At 57.8% G+C, this 20,209-nt stretch overlaps 1 protein-coding gene across 4 annotated transcripts in view; it reads left to right on the plus strand.

Annotated features, from left to right (window-relative positions):
• The window catches only part of ZNF423 (zinc finger protein 423), a 254,468-nt gene that overhangs the window by 76,190 nt on the left and 158,069 nt on the right, over nt 1-20,209 (plus strand). For 3 of the 4 annotated variants that reach the window (XM_037141593.2, XM_053663283.1, XM_037141596.2), the window contains one exon: nt 9,045-9,245. The exons of the other annotated variant lie outside the window; for it this stretch is intronic. In XM_037141593.2, the coding sequence (XP_036997488.2) occupies nt 9,045-9,245 (201 nt within the window). The remainder of the gene's footprint in view (nt 1-9,044; nt 9,246-20,209) is intronic. 4 annotated transcript variants of the gene reach the window in all.

Below are 20,209 nucleotides of genomic sequence, written 5' to 3' on the forward strand. Positions count from 1 at the left end.
CGGGTCAGTCCTCTGTGGTGTCAGTGGGACCTGCGGGATCTGGCGAGGCCCTCTGCTCTTCCTGTGGTGGTGCAGGAGGTTTGTTACAGGTGGGGAAACTGAGGCTCAGAGCCTGGAGGCCACCGGGCTGAGCCAAGGTCATGGCAAGTCTTAGGGACAAAGTTCAGATAGCAGTGCAGGCGTCTCCGTTGTCCCCTGTGACGCTGTGCCCGCCTGTCCTCTTCTAGGCCGCTTCTCTGCCCGCGATGGAGCCGGCGTGGCTGCCCAGAACCCGTTGTACTTCCTGTGGCCACTGGGTCCTTGTCCCCTCAGCACGTCCCCGTGGGCTCCCCACAGAGCTCCTTCCTGCTTTTGATGCAAATCCTCACGCTTCCCTGATAATACCCGGGGCTCTTCTTAACGCGAGGGGGTCAGCCGCGGAGCATCTCGGCAATTTATAATTCTTGAATATTCTGTTTGGTGACATGAGTTAGCATTTAATAGACACCCTGCCACCTCCTCTCTCCCTATTGTGACAAGCTCCCGACAGAAGCATTGTGAGACTCGGGGTAATGGCGCCACGCTGGGGACGGGGAGGCCACGTTGCGCTCGAGTGCGTCTCAAAAACGTCTCCACAATAGACAGTCAGGTACGCGCCCGCTCAGCTTCAAAGTAATGATTTCAACTTAATTTGACCCTCGATGAGGGAGCCCAGGTGTCGGGCTGGGCGCAGTCTCGCAGACCGGCCTGCCCGCCATGCCTTCGGCGGTAGCTCAAATAATTCCTTCGTAACAAGTGCCTTTCAGAGGGGTCTGCCGCTGACAGCTAATAGAGAATTATTGCCCCTGAATGCATTTCTGTAATTACTTCCCAGAGATCTGTCTTCGTGTTAGGAGACATTTCACACTTTAGTAACATAAGTGTTTTGGGAGAGCACGAGCCATAATTATGAACAGGCTTTCCGTGAAAATAAACCTAAAAAAATTATAAAAGCTCATGCTAACACGGGTTACAGTCAGGGAGGAATTTCATTTGATTCATGCATATTTATTCCAAGCATAATAACCTTTTCGGGGTGGAAACTTTTCCTTTTTTTCTTCTAAACGAAAGCAGTCACGATCCAGGTAGCCCGCTTTCTGGTGTTTGAGTAACAGGGAAACGGAAAACTGATTAGAAGTGACAAGTTGCTTGAGAGCGAATAAAGAAACCGTTGCGAGGAGCCCTGAGAGGAGACGCTTGTGGTAATGGAAAATGAAATGATTCACAGTGTGATCAATAAAAAATTAGCAGCATTTAATAAAAGGTTTCTGCTTCGTGTTGACTGAAGACCATCGCGAGCTGTTTGGAATCCGAGTTAAGTGGCGGTGGCGGAGGCTCGGGGTGGAGTGGGGGTGGGGGGGTGTGCACGGAGATCCCCGGGATACTGGCCTTCCGCGGTGGAGGAGGCTGCGGGGCCCCTGGGGTGAGTCTGGAAGTTTCCATTGTGCTGCCATTTGACCTCTGACCTGTGGTTAGTCCTCTGGAGGTCTCCCCGCTTCTCCTTGTGTGGAGATGTGTCTCGGCGAGAACTAGGCACCAGGTGGGCCTTGCTTTCATCGGGGTGTGTGGACCCAGGCCCCCCACCCCTTCCACTTAAATTCACTCCCTGAGGAGGGGGCAGCCCATCTGTGGGCTGGTATGTGCCTGCTGAGGCCCCTCAGATGTGCTGTCTGCGCCCTTGGTTTGGTGGTTTCTGGACACTTCCAGAAGACCTTACAGCCCACCCGTGGGGCTCAGCACCCTCTTGGGGGCCGGAGGGAAATAAGCAGAAAGCTGGCAGGCCTTACGAGAGGCTGAGGTGGAGCTGTGGGGGTGGAGAACCCATTATTTGGCTGTGGGTCCATGGAGGGGGCTGGCCGCCCCGTTCCGGGTGGGGGCGGGGTGGGGTCAGTGGCAGCTGGCTACCTGGCCACTTGGCCTGTCCCTCAGTAGCAGTGGGGCCCAGGTGAAGACCACTCCCTTACACATACCCCTTTCCCCCACGTGCCTCTTCAGTGTCCCGGGGACACGCCCTGCAGGCACCAAGCGGTCCTCACACCCAGCAACTTGTTCCTTTTTTACAGGTTTCACAGGGCCTCTGCCCCGTAGCTGGATGGGTGGGGCCCCCACCGCTCAGTCCCTCCCCTGACTACACGGGAGACCTGGGGTTGGAGGGTCCCTGGAAGACAGCTGGCCTCCTGGTTACAGCAGCGGCTGGGAGCCCAGGAGCAGCGGCTCCTAGGACCAAGGACAGGGAATCCTTTCTGTTCCCTGTGTCCTGCCTGGGGCAGTGGCCAGGGCCAGGGCCTGTTCTTGGCACTGTCTCCATTGTCTTGTCTCTCCCCAGAGATACACAGACCCGTGGCTGGGTTCTTAATAGTCAGAGTAGGAAGGGCCCTGCCACATGCCTCATTCACCCATTCATCCAACACAGGGCAGTTCTCTGCTGGGTGCTGGGTGGGGGCTGCAAGGGCAGGACAGCTGGGGTTGGGCCCCCTGGACTGGAGCCTGCTCACCAGCACTGGCCATCAAGTGTCCTGCGGAGGAAAGGACCGGGATTGCTGTGGGAAGAACGAGCCCCTGGGCAGCCCGTGGGGGTGAGGGCTCACTGAGCTGGGACCTGGCCAGCGAGGAACGGTTCTGGGTGAACCGCCCCCTCTCTGGTGTGTGGCGGCCCTGCTGGAATGCTTGCTCTGTGTGATCCTAGCGTCTAAAGCAGACAGAGCGGTTTTCTTAGTGTGGAGATAGCATCGGCGGGATGCCCTCGGGCCTGCCTCCGGCCCAGCCGCTGGCCGCTGGCCGCTAAGGTCCACTGGTCTAAGCCTTTCTGCTCCGAGTCCAGGCCTTCCCGTATAGGGCGGGCAGCCCCAGCTCAGAAAGGGCAGCCGCAGCGTGGCCCTGGGCTTGCTTAGCCTGGCCACTGTCCTGTCTTGGGGGCACATGCCCCTTCCTTGCCCCCTTCTCTTACCCCCCCGTGGGGCTCCTCTTTCTGCTGCAGCTGCCAGGTGGTGGTTGGCACCCCAGCAGCCTCTCCTGGAGCATTTAGGCGCGCCAGGCCTTGGCGCTGGCCACAAATTAGCTGGATTTATGGAGCTCCCCACGCTGCCCCGCCGGCTGCCCCCTGCCTCCCTTTGGTCCATGTCTGTGTCTCCGCCTTCCCAGCAGCCATCGGAGACAAAACACGACAGCAAGGGGAGGGCAGCGTGGTCACAGCCTCGGGAGGTCACGAGGAGGTAACTGCGCACAATTTTCATGGTCCCGGGGTGGCTTTGTCCCACTGTTCCTCATTACTGCATGCGGCGAGATCAGTTTTTATTAAGGTCGTGAGGCTCAGAGGAGTGACAATGTTGACTTGCTGGAGAAGTAGAATTTTCTTTTTGTTGCGGGGGTGTTTGTGATTGCTCTGTCTCCCCCTTCCTGCTCTGTGCCTCTCTGTGTGTCTCCTTCCATCGACCGTCTCTCTGTTCCGCTTCTTCCTCACTGGGCAGAGTTGGGGGACAGCTCCCGGAAGCTGCCACCTCTGCCTTGCAGGTTGGCCTCCACCCTGGAATGTCCCCTGAGGGGGTGCTGAGCCCTGAGCACCCTCAGCAGGTGCTCACAGACACCTGAAGGGTAAGGTGCTGGTGCCAGGGCGTCAGCCTCAGCTGGCGGAGGGGCTGTGCTCGGTTTTTGGTGCATCTACGCACCCAGAACAGCACCGGCACATAGTAGGTGCTCAGTAAATGTTTGTTGACTGACTACAGATGTGGAATATTTGTCTGTTATGGCTCTGGCTTTTGGGGCACACATTGCCGGCCAGGGCCTGTGTGACGGGAACCAGAGGGTGAGGTCACCTGGAAGGCAGCCCCATTTGGGAGCCCCCACACCTGCACAGGAGGTAATGTCCCACCCATTTTCCAGGTGAAGAAACTGAGGCTCCCAGGTGTAAGTAACAGAGGTCACACAGGAGTGGACTTGACCTTGGGTTCTAAATCCCCAAAGAAGGAGCGCTTTCATCAGTGCCCGGCACACCTCCCCGCCTCACTCTGGGCCTGAGGGGGCCTGTCCCACGTCAGCGACCCCCACCCACCAGGCTGCCTCCAGCCCTCCAGGGTTTGTTATTTTGCCTGCGCTGTAATCTTAAAACTTGACATCAACCTTTAGTAATCCAGTGAGATTTCACATAAAAATGTGGATTTCCTTCTTAAAAAAAAACAAACAGCTGATGTGCTTGCGCTGGGCTTCGCTGTTTTGTGTGGGACTGTGTAGAGGGTTTGAGCAGGGGCCACCCCCTTGGATGGACGTTTGCCTCCTCCCCTTACGCAGCCCCTCCCAGCTCACTCTACTCATTTGCATAATGGCGGGCCATTGGTCCACCATGACCCGAGTGTCCGAGTGGGCGGTCTCACCCGTCTGAGCCTCTGCGTGCCCTCTGCCCAGCAGGTCTAAGGTAACCTGTCCCTTCCGGGGTCACTGCAAATGCCTGGGAAGGTCTGGTCTCGGGGAAGAGATGGCCATTCTGCTGCTGCTAATCGTGCTGGCCTCCAGTTCTAGAATTCCTAACAACCCAGGAAACGTTCTCTGGAAGATTCTAGGCATTTCCATGGTCAGCCACAGGTCTGTGGAGAGGGGACCTGGTACCCAGACCTGCCTCGTCAGCCAGGGCGAGTGTCCCGGCTCGGCTTGTGGGATGCGGCCCGGGTCCCGTTCAGCCACGTTCTGGGAGAAATTCTACCTTTATTTAAGAAGCGGAACCTGGACAGACAGCAAATTAGGTGTTAAAATACTTGCCTGCTTCTCTGCTGCCAAGGGGACCCTTTAGCGTGTGCCCAGCAGACGGTCTCTGTCCCCGGGGGCCCGTGAGGCCTGCTGGCAGAACGTCCCTTGAGGCACGATGGGGTACGAGGCCCTCAGCTCCTGTCTGCGGCACAGAGCGGCACATGCGGCTCGGACCGTAAAGCGGCATTCAGACGGTAATTGTGGCTGCTGCTTCCTCAAGTTTATTGCGGCCGGGCACCAGGCCGTGTCTGTGTTACCTCATTAAAATAATCTAACTTCGCTCAGTTTTTCTCAGAGAGGGCAAGCGGTATGTCCAGGGTCCCCCAGCGATTAAGTGGTAGCATGTGGCTTTGAACCCAGACAGTGCAGCTCCAAAGTCTGTGATTTTTTTTCCCTCTTCTGTCACCCAGACAGTCCCTGGAACCGGACCCCAGCTGTCTGCTGCAATGGCTGTTGGTGCTTAGTAACCATCTATATCGTGGCCGCTCTGTTCCCTCAGCCCTCTGGCCTCCTGGCGCTCCCCGTATAGTTGGGTCCCTGGTGGAGTCCTGGATGTGGTTTGGTGGTTTTGATTCCTGCAGCGGCGGGGCCCCTGTCTCCCTCCAGGTATGACTGGGAGGAGCAGTGACATGTGGGGAGGCCTCCCCAGGACTCGCCGGCCTCCTGGGCTCCTCTCCTGCCTCCCCAGTCTCAAAGGGCAGCGTCCTTGATATCCAGTCCTCTCTCTGTTTCCCCGGCCACCCCTGCCGCGCCCCGTCCTCTCCCCTCTGCCCACACCCTCCTCTTCCCGTCTGCCCCTGTGCCCGCCTCCTCCTGGCTCCTCGAAACCCACAGGCCTCGGGTCGACACGTTTCTGGACCTTGGCTGTGTACACGGTTCTTCTTGCATCAGTGCCCTCCCTCCACCTGTGCGGTGGGAGAGGCCCACGGAGTTGGCGTGGTCAGCCTCCTTGTTGTACGAGGCTTCAGACTTAGGCAGAAGTGACTTCCTCCAGGTCACCCCTGGGGCCGGCGGGGAGGGGGCGTCCCAGAGCTGAGACTGAGGGGGGCCTGGCCTCCCCCCTGGCGTTCATCTGTTCACACCCTCGCTCACTCACCCACCCCATGTGTGTTAAGCGTCTTTTCTGAGCCAGGCTCCTTGTGGGCATTGAGGCTGCCAGGATGAAGGAGACGGGCGGGCCCCGAGAGTCGTGGCGAGTGTGCCCGTGTTGTGTCTGGCACACGGCACACGGCAGGACCTCAGTGAATGTTTGTGGGTGGGTGAAGGAAAGAACGGGCGTGTCTCTGTGATTGCTGGCACCGGGGTATCGCACGACTCTTAACCTCTCTTCTTGTTGCCTTTGTCCGGGGCGTCGGGGGCATTCCTGGCCTTCTGCCTCCGCTGGGCAGCTAGCTGCTCACCCCCGAGCCCCAGGGGTGGGGCCCCTGCAGGCCCCAGGTCTGCAGGAGGGCATGCTGCTTCCCGTTAGACTGGTAGGTTCATTTCAAACCTTGGCTTTGGGGGACCCCGCAGAACCTCCGTGTTCCCATCTGTAAATGGAAAAAATAGCCCCATTTACTCTCTCTCTCTAACATGAGGCTCAGAGATGGTGCGGCCTGAGCAGAGGCCTCCCAGCTCGGAAGGCTTCCTGCTTGGAGCCCCGACGGTGCTGACAAAGCCCAGGGCCCTTGGGGACTGTGTCTTCGGGGACATCCTGCTCCCCAAAGCTTCTTCAGGCCACCGAGTCTTCCCTTTCTGGCTTTCTGAGGGTCAGGCCGGCTGACCAAGGGCCCCCAAGGGACCGCGGCGGGGAGGTCCCCTCCTCTGCCCACCTCCCCTGTCTCGCCCCCTTCTGTGAAGCCACCTCGACTCCCCATTACTAGACGGCAGCAGGGGAGGTGACACTTCCTAAAACAGATTTATACTCTTGGATGACTTTATGGGGTTTTGACTTATAAAACCCCGAGACTTGACATGCTGATTTATCTGCCCCTGAGTCAACAGGATGTAGCAGATTTAAAGAGACCAAATGCCGAGTCGTGTGGGTGGTTCCGACTGTGGATGAGAGGGACTCGTATGCGACGCGCTGCCGAGTAAATAAGGCAAAAAACAGGATAATTTAAATATGTCTATTAAATTGTGTGTTAGGGGAAGTGGCTCCATTGTGGTGCTGGATCTGGTGCACAGTCTGGATAGTTGGCGAAGTAGATAAAGACAGATTTACAGCTCTTTTTTCCCCCTTCCCCTTCAGAACATTTTTTTATTAAGGGAAGAGATGGGAAGCTAGGAATCTCAGAGCCGGGGGCTTGACACGCAACTGTGGCTGCTCGATGACTTACAATATTGCAGGCTCCCGATGATATTTCTCATTTCTCCGCTTTCTCTTCTTTGCCGTTGCTGGAGCCACGGATCCAATTTCCCGAGAAAAATGTGCTGCCCGGCTTTTAATGTGATTTCTGCATTGCCAAGAGTTGGCGTGTTCTGATAAACAAACAAAAAAAGAGCCTAAAAATTGTACATCCCCTAATTGGTAAGAAGAGAGATGTTTTGATGGGCCACCAATGGAAACATTGATTTTTACGGCCTCCGTGCCGTTTCCGAGCGGCGTGTTGGGGCCACGATCCTGCCACGGAAGGCGGCAGCTGGCTCTCCCATGAGCTGATTTGTCTTGGCGGGATCTTCGTTTTGGGTTCTGGAAAGTGCGTGTGCCGTGCAGACGGGAGCAACTCAGCCCTTATCCCATTATCTGTTTCTAAACTGGAATATTTATGGGACTCTGGCTTCCACCTCAAACTGACTGCATCCGCTGCCTCGTTCTTCTCTCTTGCTTTGGTGACAACCCTCGGGGGCGGAAAGGTTGTGTGCCGAGGCCTTTTCCTGTAACTGCGGGGTCACGTGTGGCACACACAGGCACACACACTCCTTCGCCCTCGCAGATACGTTTGCATCTCGTGTCTTCACACACCAGAGTGGTTTCTGGCCAGGCTGGGAGAGCGAGCACATGCGCTGATTTTTAGTGCAAGTCTCTGCATTTCCCTGGGCAGCTGTAACCCGCTGATGTTTACCGGGGTTGCTGACCTGTTCCGTGGGTTACACTCACCCTGTTCATTTTGCACTTTGATTTACGAGTTCTCCATGGGTCCTGTGAGTCTCAGCGGGAGCTGTGTGCCGTTCCCCGAGCTGGGCAGGAGGCAGGGTGTCGAGGTGAGCGTCCCCAGGGTGCTGGGGGTGTTGCCTCCTCCTGGCTGCGCGCCAGGTGCCTCACCTGTGCAACCCGAGGAGCACAGCTGCCCATCTGCTGGGAGTGGGGCCGAACCTCAGGATGGCTTGTAGCTATAGGGTGCGTGAGGCAGAGAAATGTGTCTATGAGTTCGCATCTGGCTTTGAAAAAGTACAGGACTTGGCCCTGGCTGGTGTGGCTCAGTGGACTGAGCGCCAGCCAGAGAACCAAAGGGTCACCAGTTCGATTCCCAGTCATGGCACATGCCTGGGTTGCGGGCCAGGTCCCCAGCAGGGGGCGCATGAGAAGCAACCTCACATTGAAGTTTCTCTCCCTCTCTTCCTCCCCCCCTAAAAATAAATAAAGAAAATCTTAAGAAAAAAGTGCAGGACACGACACAAACCTAAAACATCATTGTTGTGATCTGTAAGTGTGCCCAGTGGGCAGGAAATTGTGAAATTTCTTTCTCATGTGAAAGGAATTGGTGGAAGGGCTCAAAGGCTGGGTCTCCCTGTCGAGGCTGAAACCTGGGTGCCAGTGAAGTCTCAGGCACAGTCTGATTCTCTGTGGTCCGGCGAACACGCGTGTGACCTGGACTCCGGGCTCAGAACATCCACGCGAAGGGTCGAGCCAGCATCGGCACGTCCAGAGGCTCGGGGGTGTGGGGAGTGAACTCCAGATCTCCCCGCTCCGAATCGCGAGGCTTTGGGGGGAAACGTTCAGGGGCGGTAGGAACAGCCGACGGGGCTCCGGAGCAACGTGTGTGTGAGGACGGTTTTCAGTCAGGAGACAGATGCGAAGGCATTTTCGCCTCCCAGATGGGTCACAGCCCCCAGCATCCCTGCCCGGAAGTAGGTGACAGGAAATCCCGAGGAAGATTTGCACCAAGAATTAGAGAACCTAGTTGAGAATGACAGCACCGCGGGCTCTCAGAAAAACCCCATACGTTAATGCACCGCCAGGCGTCCAGAATGACGGACCCTGGGAGGTAGACTAATTAAATGTATCTTAATAAACGCCGGGCAGCCCCTCTGAAACCCTTCCCCGAGACCGCGTCCGCCCACGTGGACTGTATTCTTCCTGTTGGCAGGAGGCCTGGAAGGAGAGCCGGAGTGTGACCAGAAAGCCAGCCGGGCGCTGGAGGACAGGAACAGCGTGACAAGTCAAGAGGAGAGAAATGAGGACGATGAAGACATGGAGGATGAGTCAATTTACACCTGCGACCAGTGTCAGCAGGACTTCGAGTCGCTGGCGGAGCTGACGGACCACCGGGCCCACCGCTGTCCTGGAGGTACGCAGAGCGGCGCCGGGCGCTGACAGGTGGTTGCGCGGGTAATTGGACAAAGCAACAGCTTGACGCCTCGGGTGAGATTAAAGAATTAATAATGTGATTTTGCAGGGAATGTCATTTTATTGTGGTGTCTTGGGTACCCTTGTATCCGCCTTTTCAATGAAATTAAAAATAAAAGCAACAGCGTTCCGGCCGGCGGGAACGAGGGGGGAGGTTCCCCGTCCCTGCTCCCCTCTAGCCTGTGCTCTGTAGGACGTGGGCCTGCCCCCCAGATTTCTGGACGGCCTTCAGAAACCCAGTGATTAGGAGGTGGTTTGCGCACAGTTAAGCAGCTTAAGCGTGGAGAGACGTGTGATGGTTGAGCTCCGAGGCCAAGGCCGGCGGTGGACTGTTTCGCAGGCCAGGAAGAGCCTGTGCAGAAAGGGGCCGGGCTCACCTCCGTGCTCAGCCTCCTGCCTCTCTGAGTGGCCGGCTGCTGCCACGCTCTCTCCCCAGAGCCTCTGAGAGGGTGGGCAAGGCCAGGGTTTTACAGGAGCCCTTTACGACTTCACGAGTCGTGTGTGACTGTGTGTCCAGGTCCTGTGTTGGGTGGGTGGGGGACGGTGGCATGTGGATTTCCTTGGGGGGGCGGCGCTGTGCTACAAGGCTTTGAGTCTGGAGCACTGGCGTTCCTTGCGCAGTGACCCCAGACAGCTTCATCCATGGGGATCCTTGGATGGGAATATCTTGGTTGCAGGTTTAGGGGGAAGGGACCTAACATCTCAGACTGGCGTTCCGAAGGGGCCCTGCTACCTCTTTTCTGGGGGAATGTGCTGGGCGGAAGGCCGGCACTGAAAGCTCCCAGTTTGCCTGCCTTTCCCGTCAGCTCAGAGGTTTGAAAGCCAAGTGGTTGGGAAGCTGCTATGACTTTCCCTCAAGGGACGTCCGTACCTGCACGGGGGCCCTGGCTGGACCCAGTGCCCAGTATCGGCCCCTGAAGGGAACAGGTACCCCGAGACAGCGTGCCCGACAGGACGCTCACAGGCTTGGGCTTTTGGGGGCTCAGCAAATCAAAGCCCGGTTGTTTGGAACTCTGACACTTCGACCCCGGGCAGAGGCGATGGCTGATGTAGGATCTTAGAACGCTGAGAGGGACAGGCGATTTGGCGGCTGAGCCAGGACCTCGCCGGGGCCTGGCTGTGTGCCCACTTTCTCCTGCTCGAGAAGGGCCACAGATGCTGGTGTGTCTCTCCCTTCAGCAGAGACCTGAGGTGGATTCTCACCTGTCAGGGAATGAGATACTGTCACTCGCTTTTAAAACAACCAGCGAATCGGTCTTCTAGGGAAAAGCCATTCTGTTCGTTTCCCCAAACGCACAGCTGTGGGAGCCTCGCTGAGCGCCTGGCCCTGCTCTGTGCCCCCACCTCCAGTCCTCAGAACCAAGGTGGCTTTTCTGTCCCCTGCCACACTTTCGAGGTTGGTGGCATCTCTAGGCAGAGAAGGGAACATGTGACACTTTGGCGCTCGGTGTGGGGGTCTGTGCTGGAAGTATGTGTACTTCGGTCCTGGGCAGGAGTCTCTTCCCAGGGCCGCCTCTCCTCGCTAAGCCACAGACTTTGGGTGAAGTCTCGGCAGCCACCTCGGGGGCTGGGGGTGTCTGTCGATACCCCTGCCTGCTGCCTAACAGGACCCCGCTGACGACCTCCATGGGGAAGCGGGGGCCAGGAACACCCCCCAGCCCGGGAGCACTGGGAGTCGGAAATTCCTGGAAGAGTCTGGGAACGAGCTCACCTAAGGGTGTCTCTGAGAAGCTTCTGGCCACCCAGCGAAGATGTGACCCAGTCTGGGAGAGTGTCCCTGACACGGAAGAGATAGCTGAGGAGTTATTCCCCCCCAGGTCGTGGGTTTCTAGGGTTCCCCCCACAACAGGTGGCCGCTGGGAATTTCCTGTGTCTCACCCAAAATGTGTCCCCGCCCAGGATGCCGTTTCCAAACTCTGTCCCAGAGGTTTCTCTGGGCGTGTTGGGTGGGTGTTGGAGCTCATCTGGCTGAGGGGGCTCTGTCACCCGCTCCTTAAAAGCCTGTTTTATACACTGGGCTTTAGCATACGGAGCTTGAATACTGCCTTCTGCTTTAGAAGTTTGGCTCCAGGTACAAAAGGCAATAGCAGGCCCTGCCAGGCCAGGCGCAGGGATCTGCCAGGCGCTGGGCATGGGCCGTCCAGTCCCGGTGCTGGGGATGCTGCAGGAGGGTGTCGCCGTCCTTGCAGAGCATAGGGACACTTGGAGGCCTGGCAAAGCCCATTTCAGACGGGACCATGGTCTGCTGAGCCGGGGGCTCTGGGTGCTCTGTGGATGTTTCTGAGGAAACAAATGAGCCTTGTCTGGGAAGAGGCGGGGCCCTCCCTGCTGCTGAGAATTTGGGGCCCGAGGGCAGTCACAACTGTCCACCTGTCTAGTCGCTCTCTGCTCCTTGTCCCCTGCAGAGGGCTGTCCCCCCTGGCACACCAGGCAGGTGTGTGGGGAGGGTCAGCCCTTCCAGGTGGGCGGGGCCTGTCGGGAAGAGGCCGTGACTGGTGGGGGAGTGTTGTCTGTGGGGACGATTTTGAAATCTTGACATCTTGAGCGTGGTTCTTTAAAACTGCTCTAGCAGACGGACCTCCGGGTCCTGAGCTGGGGTGGTTGGGTGGGGGTGGGGGCCGATGCCAGTTCCACAAGATTCAGGGTGGGGAGCAGTTGAACACTGAATTCCAGATAGACACAGCTTTTTTAAATCCTCGAGTTAATAAAAGAAAATCAGAGAAGGGGAATTTATTCAAATAGTGACAGCCAAAAAAAAAAAAAAGCGCTCCCTGTGGCTTAATTCTGCTGTCCCCCCTCAGCCGCGCCCCCTTCTCGAGGGTGGGGGCCGAGGAGCGTGGTGCCAGCTCCTTCGGAAGGACAGACCCTCCTTTTCTGGCAAAGGTGAGGTGCTGCCGCGTGGAGAGCCGGGCGGAGAGTTAATTACACCCGGTTTATTCAGCTGTGGCCAGAGTGACCTGTGGGCCGTAATTACAGGGCCGGGGCTCGTTCCTGCCCGCCGGCTGGCCCGGGCTCGTCTTTGTGTGCGGGCGGCGTGGGTGGGGCTCTCCGGGCCTTACTGTTCAGGGTCCCCCTGGGACCGGTTCCCTCTGGGCAAAACAGAGTGGGCGTGGGCCAGCCCACGGGTGAAGTTGTTCCAAGTGAGCAGGTGCAGGCGGCCGGCGCCTTCTGCCCACGGCGGGGTAGGGGGCGTGTGAGCAGCACCTGGGTGTCAGCGGGCATCTTGCAGTGCAAGAGGCCTGGGTTCGAACTCAACACATACCCCCACGCGAGGAGCCTTCCTGCATGCAGACAGACGACATCCAGTCAGAAAACAGACCAGGAAGGGTCTCGCTTCCTGTGGCCACAGATGGGTCCAGGCCAGGGAACCCATCCAGGAAGCAACGTCCCAGTGTTTGGACGGGACCCGCAAACAGAGCCAGGCACCGGCGGACACAAAGGAGACGTAAATAACTGGAAAAGCCGCTCTCATCCTGGGGTGGAGATATCCAATACCGTAAATTATGGACATGCCCGAAATGAGCCCACCCTCTTAAACTTAGCCAACGAAAGGGACAGTGGGATTGGCCAAGGAATGACAAGCTGATTCCGAAGCGTCTATGGACAAATAGTCATTCCAGGGCAGGAGGGGATTCCGAAATACAGGAGCGCTGGGCGGGGCCGGTCACCAGGGCAGCTTGGGACAGATCTCGGGAACAGGAAAGAGGCCAGACTCGGACCTGAAAGGGTTGAGGTTATGAGAAAGGAGTTGCTGCAGATCGGTGGGGACAAACAGGTCACCCAGTGGTCGTGAGCGGGATGAACAGAGTAGCCACCCCCTGAAAAAGAAACTGGATCCTTCCGCATCCTAACACCAAGCAAATCCCAAATGGATCAGAAATCCAAACATAGAAAGAAAACTTAAAAATACTAAAAGAAAACAAGTGAGTTAAAAAAAATATGGTATTTGCGGGGGGGGGGGTGCTTTTCTAAATATAACCCTAAACCCAAAAGCCATAAAACAAAGGAAATATTATAAAAATAAAACATTTCTGCATTGCCAACACCACAATAAATTAATCACAGGCAAAAGATATTTTTCTTAATGTGTAAGGCACCCCCACCAGCACTGAGAAAATGGCCAATAAATCAAGTGGAAACAGGGCAAAGGCTGGTGCCCACGTCCGCCGCGCTACCGCGCTGGTCTTTAGGCATTTGGAGACTCTCCTGTGTGCAAAGGGCAGAAATGGAACCAGAAGAAATGCCTCGGACCGTAAACACTTAGAACGAGTCAGAGCCTCCTTTACGTAAGAGAACTGTACGTTTAAGCCCTGGGAAAATACCTTCTTAGTTGTTTCTTTCACTAACCATATTGGCAACAACTGAAAACTTCGATGCCAAGGATTGGGGTCTTATTTTCCTCTCTGTCCCCAGGGTAGCCTTGGCCTGTGGCTGGAACACACAGTAGGTGCTCAGTAAATGTTTGGTTGATCTTGTCCCCAAGGAGGCTGCAGCCTCCGAGAGGACAGCTGTGTCCATGGGCAGGCAGACAGTGGACAGAGGGCTTTGAGGTGTCAGAACACAAAGTGGGTGGTCTCCTGTGCATAGTAGGTCTTCAGTCAGCCTGGACTCAGAAGGAGCAGTTGAGGGCAGGAAAAGATGGTTTATTCACTCAACAAATATTTGCTGAGCATGTACTAGGCTTAGGGACCCTCTGGGTGCTCGGGATGCAGGAACTGGGTGTTTACGGGAAAGATAATTCGGTGGAGGAGGAAATTGCTGCATAAAAAGGTTCTTTGGTGAGATGAAGGGCCGTAGGTGGCCTTTCAGTAGCCGTCATCAACTGCGCCATTAAAGGTGTTTTTGAGTGTATGAAGATATCACCTCCCAACTCCTTCGGGAGTCGCTGGCTGTTTGGGTCCGCCTGCTAGTGCGTGGTCCTTCTGGAGGGCAGCAATGGGCAAGGTGTGGAACCTTCCCCAGACTGCTGGCCCCCTGCCCCCGGAGGTCCCATCGGAAGGTGCCTGCGGAGCCTGGGCTCCGGCAGCTGTGCCCTGGCTCCTGGCGGTAACGTGGAGAAGAGTCGTGTTTAGTTGCTGGTGTTATTGTCCGCCTGTGAGGCTGCAGGTTCATGGGATGTTTCCCCCTGGTCTCGATCATGTAGAACGAACGCTGCTGTCGCCTTGCTGGGCTTGCAGGTCCCTCCAGAACTGGCCGCCTCATGGAACAGTGTGGACGGCAGGGGGCCAGGTGCGGAGAATCCACATTTCTCCGGTTTCCGTGGGAAGCCGTGTCCTGTGCTTGTGGTACCGGAGGGTTCTCCGCAGCGGAGGCGGTCTTTCCTTCTCTCCCACCCGGGCAGCTTGGTCACCTTGGTGCATTTCTGAATCTTTGTGCCTCCTGGGTTCTTTTGTGTCCAGTGGTGGGCCAGGGTGGATTCCCCGGTCACCTGTCCTCAGGGTAGATTTGCTGTCCTCCGCCCTCTGCCCTCCGCTGGGATGAGGCTCAGTGGGTAGCCCTTGGACATGCTCCGGGGAGTGAGGGGCGGCTCCCCCAGCCTGCGCCCTGGCCTCTGCACCTTTCCTGGAAGCAGCCAAAACCTCCTCTGGCGTCCTGTGGGTGCTCCCAGATGGGCCTTCCAGCTTGTGGTGAGCATGTTCCCGGTGTGGCCTGGGTCCAGCCGGCTGTCATCCCACTCAGCTCAGAAGTTTCCGGAGGACACGTGTCGCATCGGCGCGCAGTGGTACTGCTCCTGTTCCATGCCGGGGCTGTGTGAGGTCGCTGTGACCCTTTGTCTGGCATGTAGCACGGCCTCAGGCCTCAGTTCATGAAGTGCTTTCTGGGTAGAGACTCAAGACAAGCAGAAAATCACAGACTTTAAGTGACCCCAGGGAACTCAGAGGTCGGGCTGACTTTAGCAGGTCCCCTCCAGGCCCTGCAGGGACACGCCCCACGGCTGTCTCCACAAAGCCTGTCACCCGCTGTGCCACAGCTAAGGTGTTCCTGGCACCTCCAGTCCCCCACCCTCCTAACTCCTCCTGGTTGCCTTAGGGGGGCTCCTAGTGGAGCAGGCGTGACCAAGGCTCACCCCACAGGGAGACTGATGCCCAGGGGGACAGATACCCAGATTAGCTGGGCTCGGGGAGGGTGGAGTCGGGGGCAGCTCCCTGTTCACCCCTGGGACTGAGAATTGGGGAGCGGGCTTCCAGGATGGTGGCCAGGAAATATGACGTCTTCACCAGGAGCAAGGAGGTGTGTGGGGGCACGTAGGAAGGACGGAGACACGTGGTTGACTCACAGACCAGAGTGCTGACGTCCATTGTGAAGTCCATTCACGTTGCTCTGGACAGTGTTCTGTCCTCTGGTCTCCGAGTTTTGGGGACTCAGATTCCCAAAAGATCATCTAGCCCAGAGGACTCTCAAACCCAACCCGGGTATAAAGCAGATGACTGCAGAGCTCTCCAGGAAAGGATCTGGAAGATTCTTCCCCCTACCCTCTGCCCTCTGGTCCCCTCAAACCTCCAGGACACCCCACAGCATCTGAAAGCACTGACTGAGTGGGGCTGTTCGAGGAGGTGGGACTTGGCAAAGGTCGCAGGGGGCAGTGGGTCAGGGGTCGCTGGCACTCCCCTCCCCCCATGGCATCTCTGGTAGTTTCTAGGAGGCGGGGCAGCCCTCAGGGTGGCTGAGGGACAGGCGCCCGCTGCGGGGGCCCCCCATGTTCTCTGACGGGTGGGCCCATGGGCTTCCCGTCTGGCTCAGTGGCTGTTTGTGGGGGCGGCGCCCCACACCCAGCCTGCCACCCTCGAGGGCTTGGGACTCACGCCACACACCGGTTAGACTGGGTGTTTTCTTTGCTTCTCATGGCAGAAGGACTTTGACCTTGAGTTCTTACTTAGTGGAAGTGTGCCCCCACCTCGGGGTCCCCCCTGAAGCCAGCCCAGCCTCCTCCCCCAAATCTCTGTCTGTTGGTCGTTTGGCAGCGGAGCCCTGGGAGAGGGGCCCCTCAAGCCCTGGTGACTCCCACTGGGTGCTGGGCCCCTGGGACATCGTGCGCAGGCCTTGGGTCAGGCCGGAGAGGGGCTGGGCGGCCATCGGGTTAGTCTGGGGGCCTGAGTGGCTCAGGTGTCAGGTGGTGTGGGGAGGGGCTGTGACGTCAGCCTGCTGTGCATTCCTGGGACACCCAGTGTCACCAAAAGGTCACATCCTCCCCTACTGGCTTCCAAAATCTCAGAAAGATGTTTCTCTTTAGTCTGTAGGTATTTCGATAAGACCCCTCCCACCTGTGCACGTATAGCTGCAAAACCTCCCGTCTCCGAGCCACTTGGGACCAGCGACGTGGAGCTTTGTCACGAGCCACAGCTCTTGCTGTCCCAGCAGGATGTACAATTCCCCCGGCCACCTTCGTCTCCTTCCAGGCAGAGACCAGGCCCCGCCCCCACGCCCTGCCGCTTTCTACCGGAGGGGCCGGTGCCGCTCCGATCCTGTTGGGCGTAGAGAGCTGACCACTGTGCTCCCCAGGAAATCTGTCTCGGGGAGCTCCCCTGTGAGGCTTGAAAAAGCTCTGAGAAAGGCGCCCGTAGGTGTGGGGACAGGAAGAGCCCCCGGCTTCATGCTGCCCGACTTGGGGGTAAAAGACGCAACGAGAAGGTGGCTCTGTGACAGCCCTTGTCATCGCTGGAAGCCACAGGTGACCTCTCCACACGCCGAGTAGTTTACAGCTCCCGGCGTCCAAAGACCCGAGCGGACTGCCAGCCGAGGGAAAGGTGTTCCTCAGCCCCAGAGCGTCACCTGACGTGCGTTCACTCATTCACGGGACCCTTTTGAGCACCGACTGTGAGCTCAGAACTATTCCAGACTCAGAACAAACTGGGGAGTGAAACAGCCGGGCGTGGTGTGCGCGGCCCCTCGCCGACTTGGCCAGCACAGCCCTGAACTGACCAGCTCTAGGGAGTGAGTTGGTTCCCTCCGTGGGGTAGCTGAGTACTGGCCGAGGCCCCGTGAACAGTGTGCGGGGGAGGTTCACGGGCGTAGCTAGGCGGGTCACTGCCGAAATGGTTAGTGTGCTCCGGGGCCTCATTGATTAGTGAACCTGGAGGCTGAGTGAGTCACACTGAGGGTGTGAGGCTGTGTTGTAAGCAGGATGGAGTCAATGGCTGGGTTCCTCGTGTTGGTGGAGAGGCGGTGGCTGGAGAGCGGTGGGGGGAAGACAGCGAGGAGGTCTCCAAGTCCTGCTTGCATGTTGGGAAGGTGCGTCTTAGTGGTCCATGCCAGAGAACGGACCCCTAACGTGCTCACATCAGGTCGGGGGATTTGGTGGAAACAAAAAGTCCGGTGTAGGACTGGCGTCAGGGACGGCTGAACGTGGTCGCAGCGAAGGCCTGGTGACCTAGCACTTTCTTGCTCTGACGAAGGCCGGTCCAGGTCGTGCGCTCTGCGTGTCGGGCCCAGAGATCTTCCCAGGGGAACTGGGGTGCCGCTGGCCGAAGACGGGGGTGTGGGTGCAGTTCCACGAAAGGGTCTCGAAGAGGGGAGGGGCTCTGCCTTCAGCAGGAAAGACTCCCGCCAGATCGGCCGTGTCTGTTCCTGTAATGGTGACCTGGTGGCTGATATTTTCACTGTCGCTTCTGGGTGAGACATTGATGGAGGGGCTGCCCAGTGGAAGCCGTGGTCCCAGTTGTGGGGCAGTTCGAGGGGAACACCCTGGCACCTCTCTCCATTCATCTTGGTTCTCCAAGGGGCAGAACCAGGACCATTTCTAGAAGCCAGAGGGACCCCGCCTGGAAGGAGCAACTTCCTGGTGGCCAGAGCCTTTTTCAAAACCTGGAGGTGGGATGTCGGATGGCCATAGGCCGAGGGGCGTGGGGTGCAGAGGTGGGGTTCGAAGGGCAGACTGGTCAATATTTCCGGTGCCTCCGGACCCTGAGACCCTGTTTGGCATTCCTAAAGTGACACCTTCCCACAGAAAAATAAAGACCATCCTCCAACAGAATGAGAAACCAACCAAATTTATCTCCCGCTGGCTGGGATGTGTGCTTCAGGGAGTGCGGCCAGCGGGGGACTGGCCTTTGTTTATTTATTTGTTTATTTTTTACCTCCGGCTCCTCACACAGACCCGACCAGCCTTGGAGCTGGGCTGAGGCAGCGGCCGGGGGGCTGCCAGCAGTGTGGGGCAGGAAGAGAGCAAGGAAACCTGAAATTCAGCTCCGGCCCTGGTCTGGGGTGGAGCTGAGCGATCCGTGGGGTGTTCGGCAGTGTCTTTAAACACCGCGTGAACTGGCGCGGGGAAAACACAGACGGGGATGATAAAATGCTTCGTTTCGGGTTAGACAGTTTTGTTTTGAAAGGGTCGACTGGCTAGAATTATTTAGGCTGCCTTTGGAAATGACATCGTTGCTCGGGATGGGAGCATCTGGGAAGAGGGAGGCTGTGAGGCTGCTGTGTAGGTGGGTGCCTGGCGGCTGGCTGGGTGGGGGCACGCCCAGCCCGGCTCTTCCCCTCACTCTGCCCCGCTGGGTGCCGGAAGGCTGGGCCTTGCCGAGTGGTTGGCTGTGCTTGTCAGTGCCGCCCAGTGATGGGTGACGAGGTCAGATCTGTCCTTGGAGCCAGTCTGATGCCTTCTGAGGGCTGGAAGGGGCAGAGGAGTGGGGGCGGAGAGGAAGGGGGTTGAGGGGCAGGCATCAGGGAACTGGCGAGGACAGATGGTGGGCATCTGCCTGTGGCTTGCCAGCATCTGTTCCCAGGGCAGCTTCTACCTGCCTGGGGCCCCCTCCCACTGCCCTTGCCCAGTGACCTTGCCCAGACCTCCGCCTCAGTGACTTTGCCCTGACCTCCACCTGGCTCTCCTCCCGAGCCTTGGACCGGCTGTGCTGGTCTGCACTCGGGGCCTTTGCACGGCTTCCCTCCCTGCAACCACACCCCGGATGCTCCTGCAGGTTTCATCTGGAGAGCTCATTCACCTCCTTTGGGGTCCCTGCTCCAGTGTCACCTGCCGAGCGTGGCCCTCTTGACACCCCCTCTCCGCAGCTAAAGAAGCTGTCCTTCACTCTCTAGCAAGGCCCCCATCTGATTTTCTCCAGATTTCCTTTTGCATTGTTGTCTTTGCTGCTAGAAGGAGGCCTTCTGCCCAGCAGTGTCCTGCTCTGCCCTCTCACACATGCACATAGTAGGTGCTCAGGAAATAGTCACTGGATGATTTGTTGGAAGGGGCCTGGGTGTTCCATGGGTCCTTCCCTTGGGTGGCTGAGGACCAGGAATTCTTGTGGGCAGTCTGGTCTGGAGACTCCTCCTGGCAGGTGCCTCCCAACCCCACGCGTCCCTCCCACCTCCCCGCCGGCCTCAGAAACGGCTCTGCTACCTGCTTCCTGGGTGGGAGGGCAGGGACCACACAGCAGACCAGAAGGGGGTGTTCTGCTGCTCCTGTGGATGGGGACCCTTTGCCTGTGAGACCTTCAGTTTTTACTAAGTCCCTACTGTGTGCCAGGCCCTGGCTCGGGGCCAGGGATATGGCAGATTCCTGCTATACATATATATACAGATATGTAGATAACGAATGTTGAGTGTAGCACGCACGACCAGCTGGGCTCGTGGTTGGGCATCACTGCAGTGGGGTTCCGCCCCCCAGAGCCACTGCGTCCCAGGGAAAGAGAAGCTCCACAGGGCATGGGGAGACCCTATGGTCCCAGGAGGGATTTGAGGGGCGCTGATGCAGTGGGGGGCTTTGGGAGAGATGGGAGGCAGGCTTTGAGGGTGACCACCTCGTGGGGACGGAGTGGCAGAGTTGCAGGCAGAAGTCATCAGGGGCCTTACAGCCAGGTGGCAGGACAGGGGCCGGGGGAGTGAGTCAGTGAGATGTCACTGTGAGCCACGTCTTGTCACTTCTTTTTCTAATGCCTCTTCATTGCATGCTTAACAGACATCTCAACA

Source organism: Artibeus jamaicensis, unplaced genomic scaffold, assembly GCF_021234435.1.
Source record: "Artibeus jamaicensis isolate MK-2021 breed Jamaican fruit bat unplaced genomic scaffold, CSHL_Jam_final contig_3152, whole genome shotgun sequence".
Classification (NCBI taxonomy): domain Eukaryota; kingdom Metazoa; phylum Chordata; class Mammalia; order Chiroptera; family Phyllostomidae; genus Artibeus; species Artibeus jamaicensis.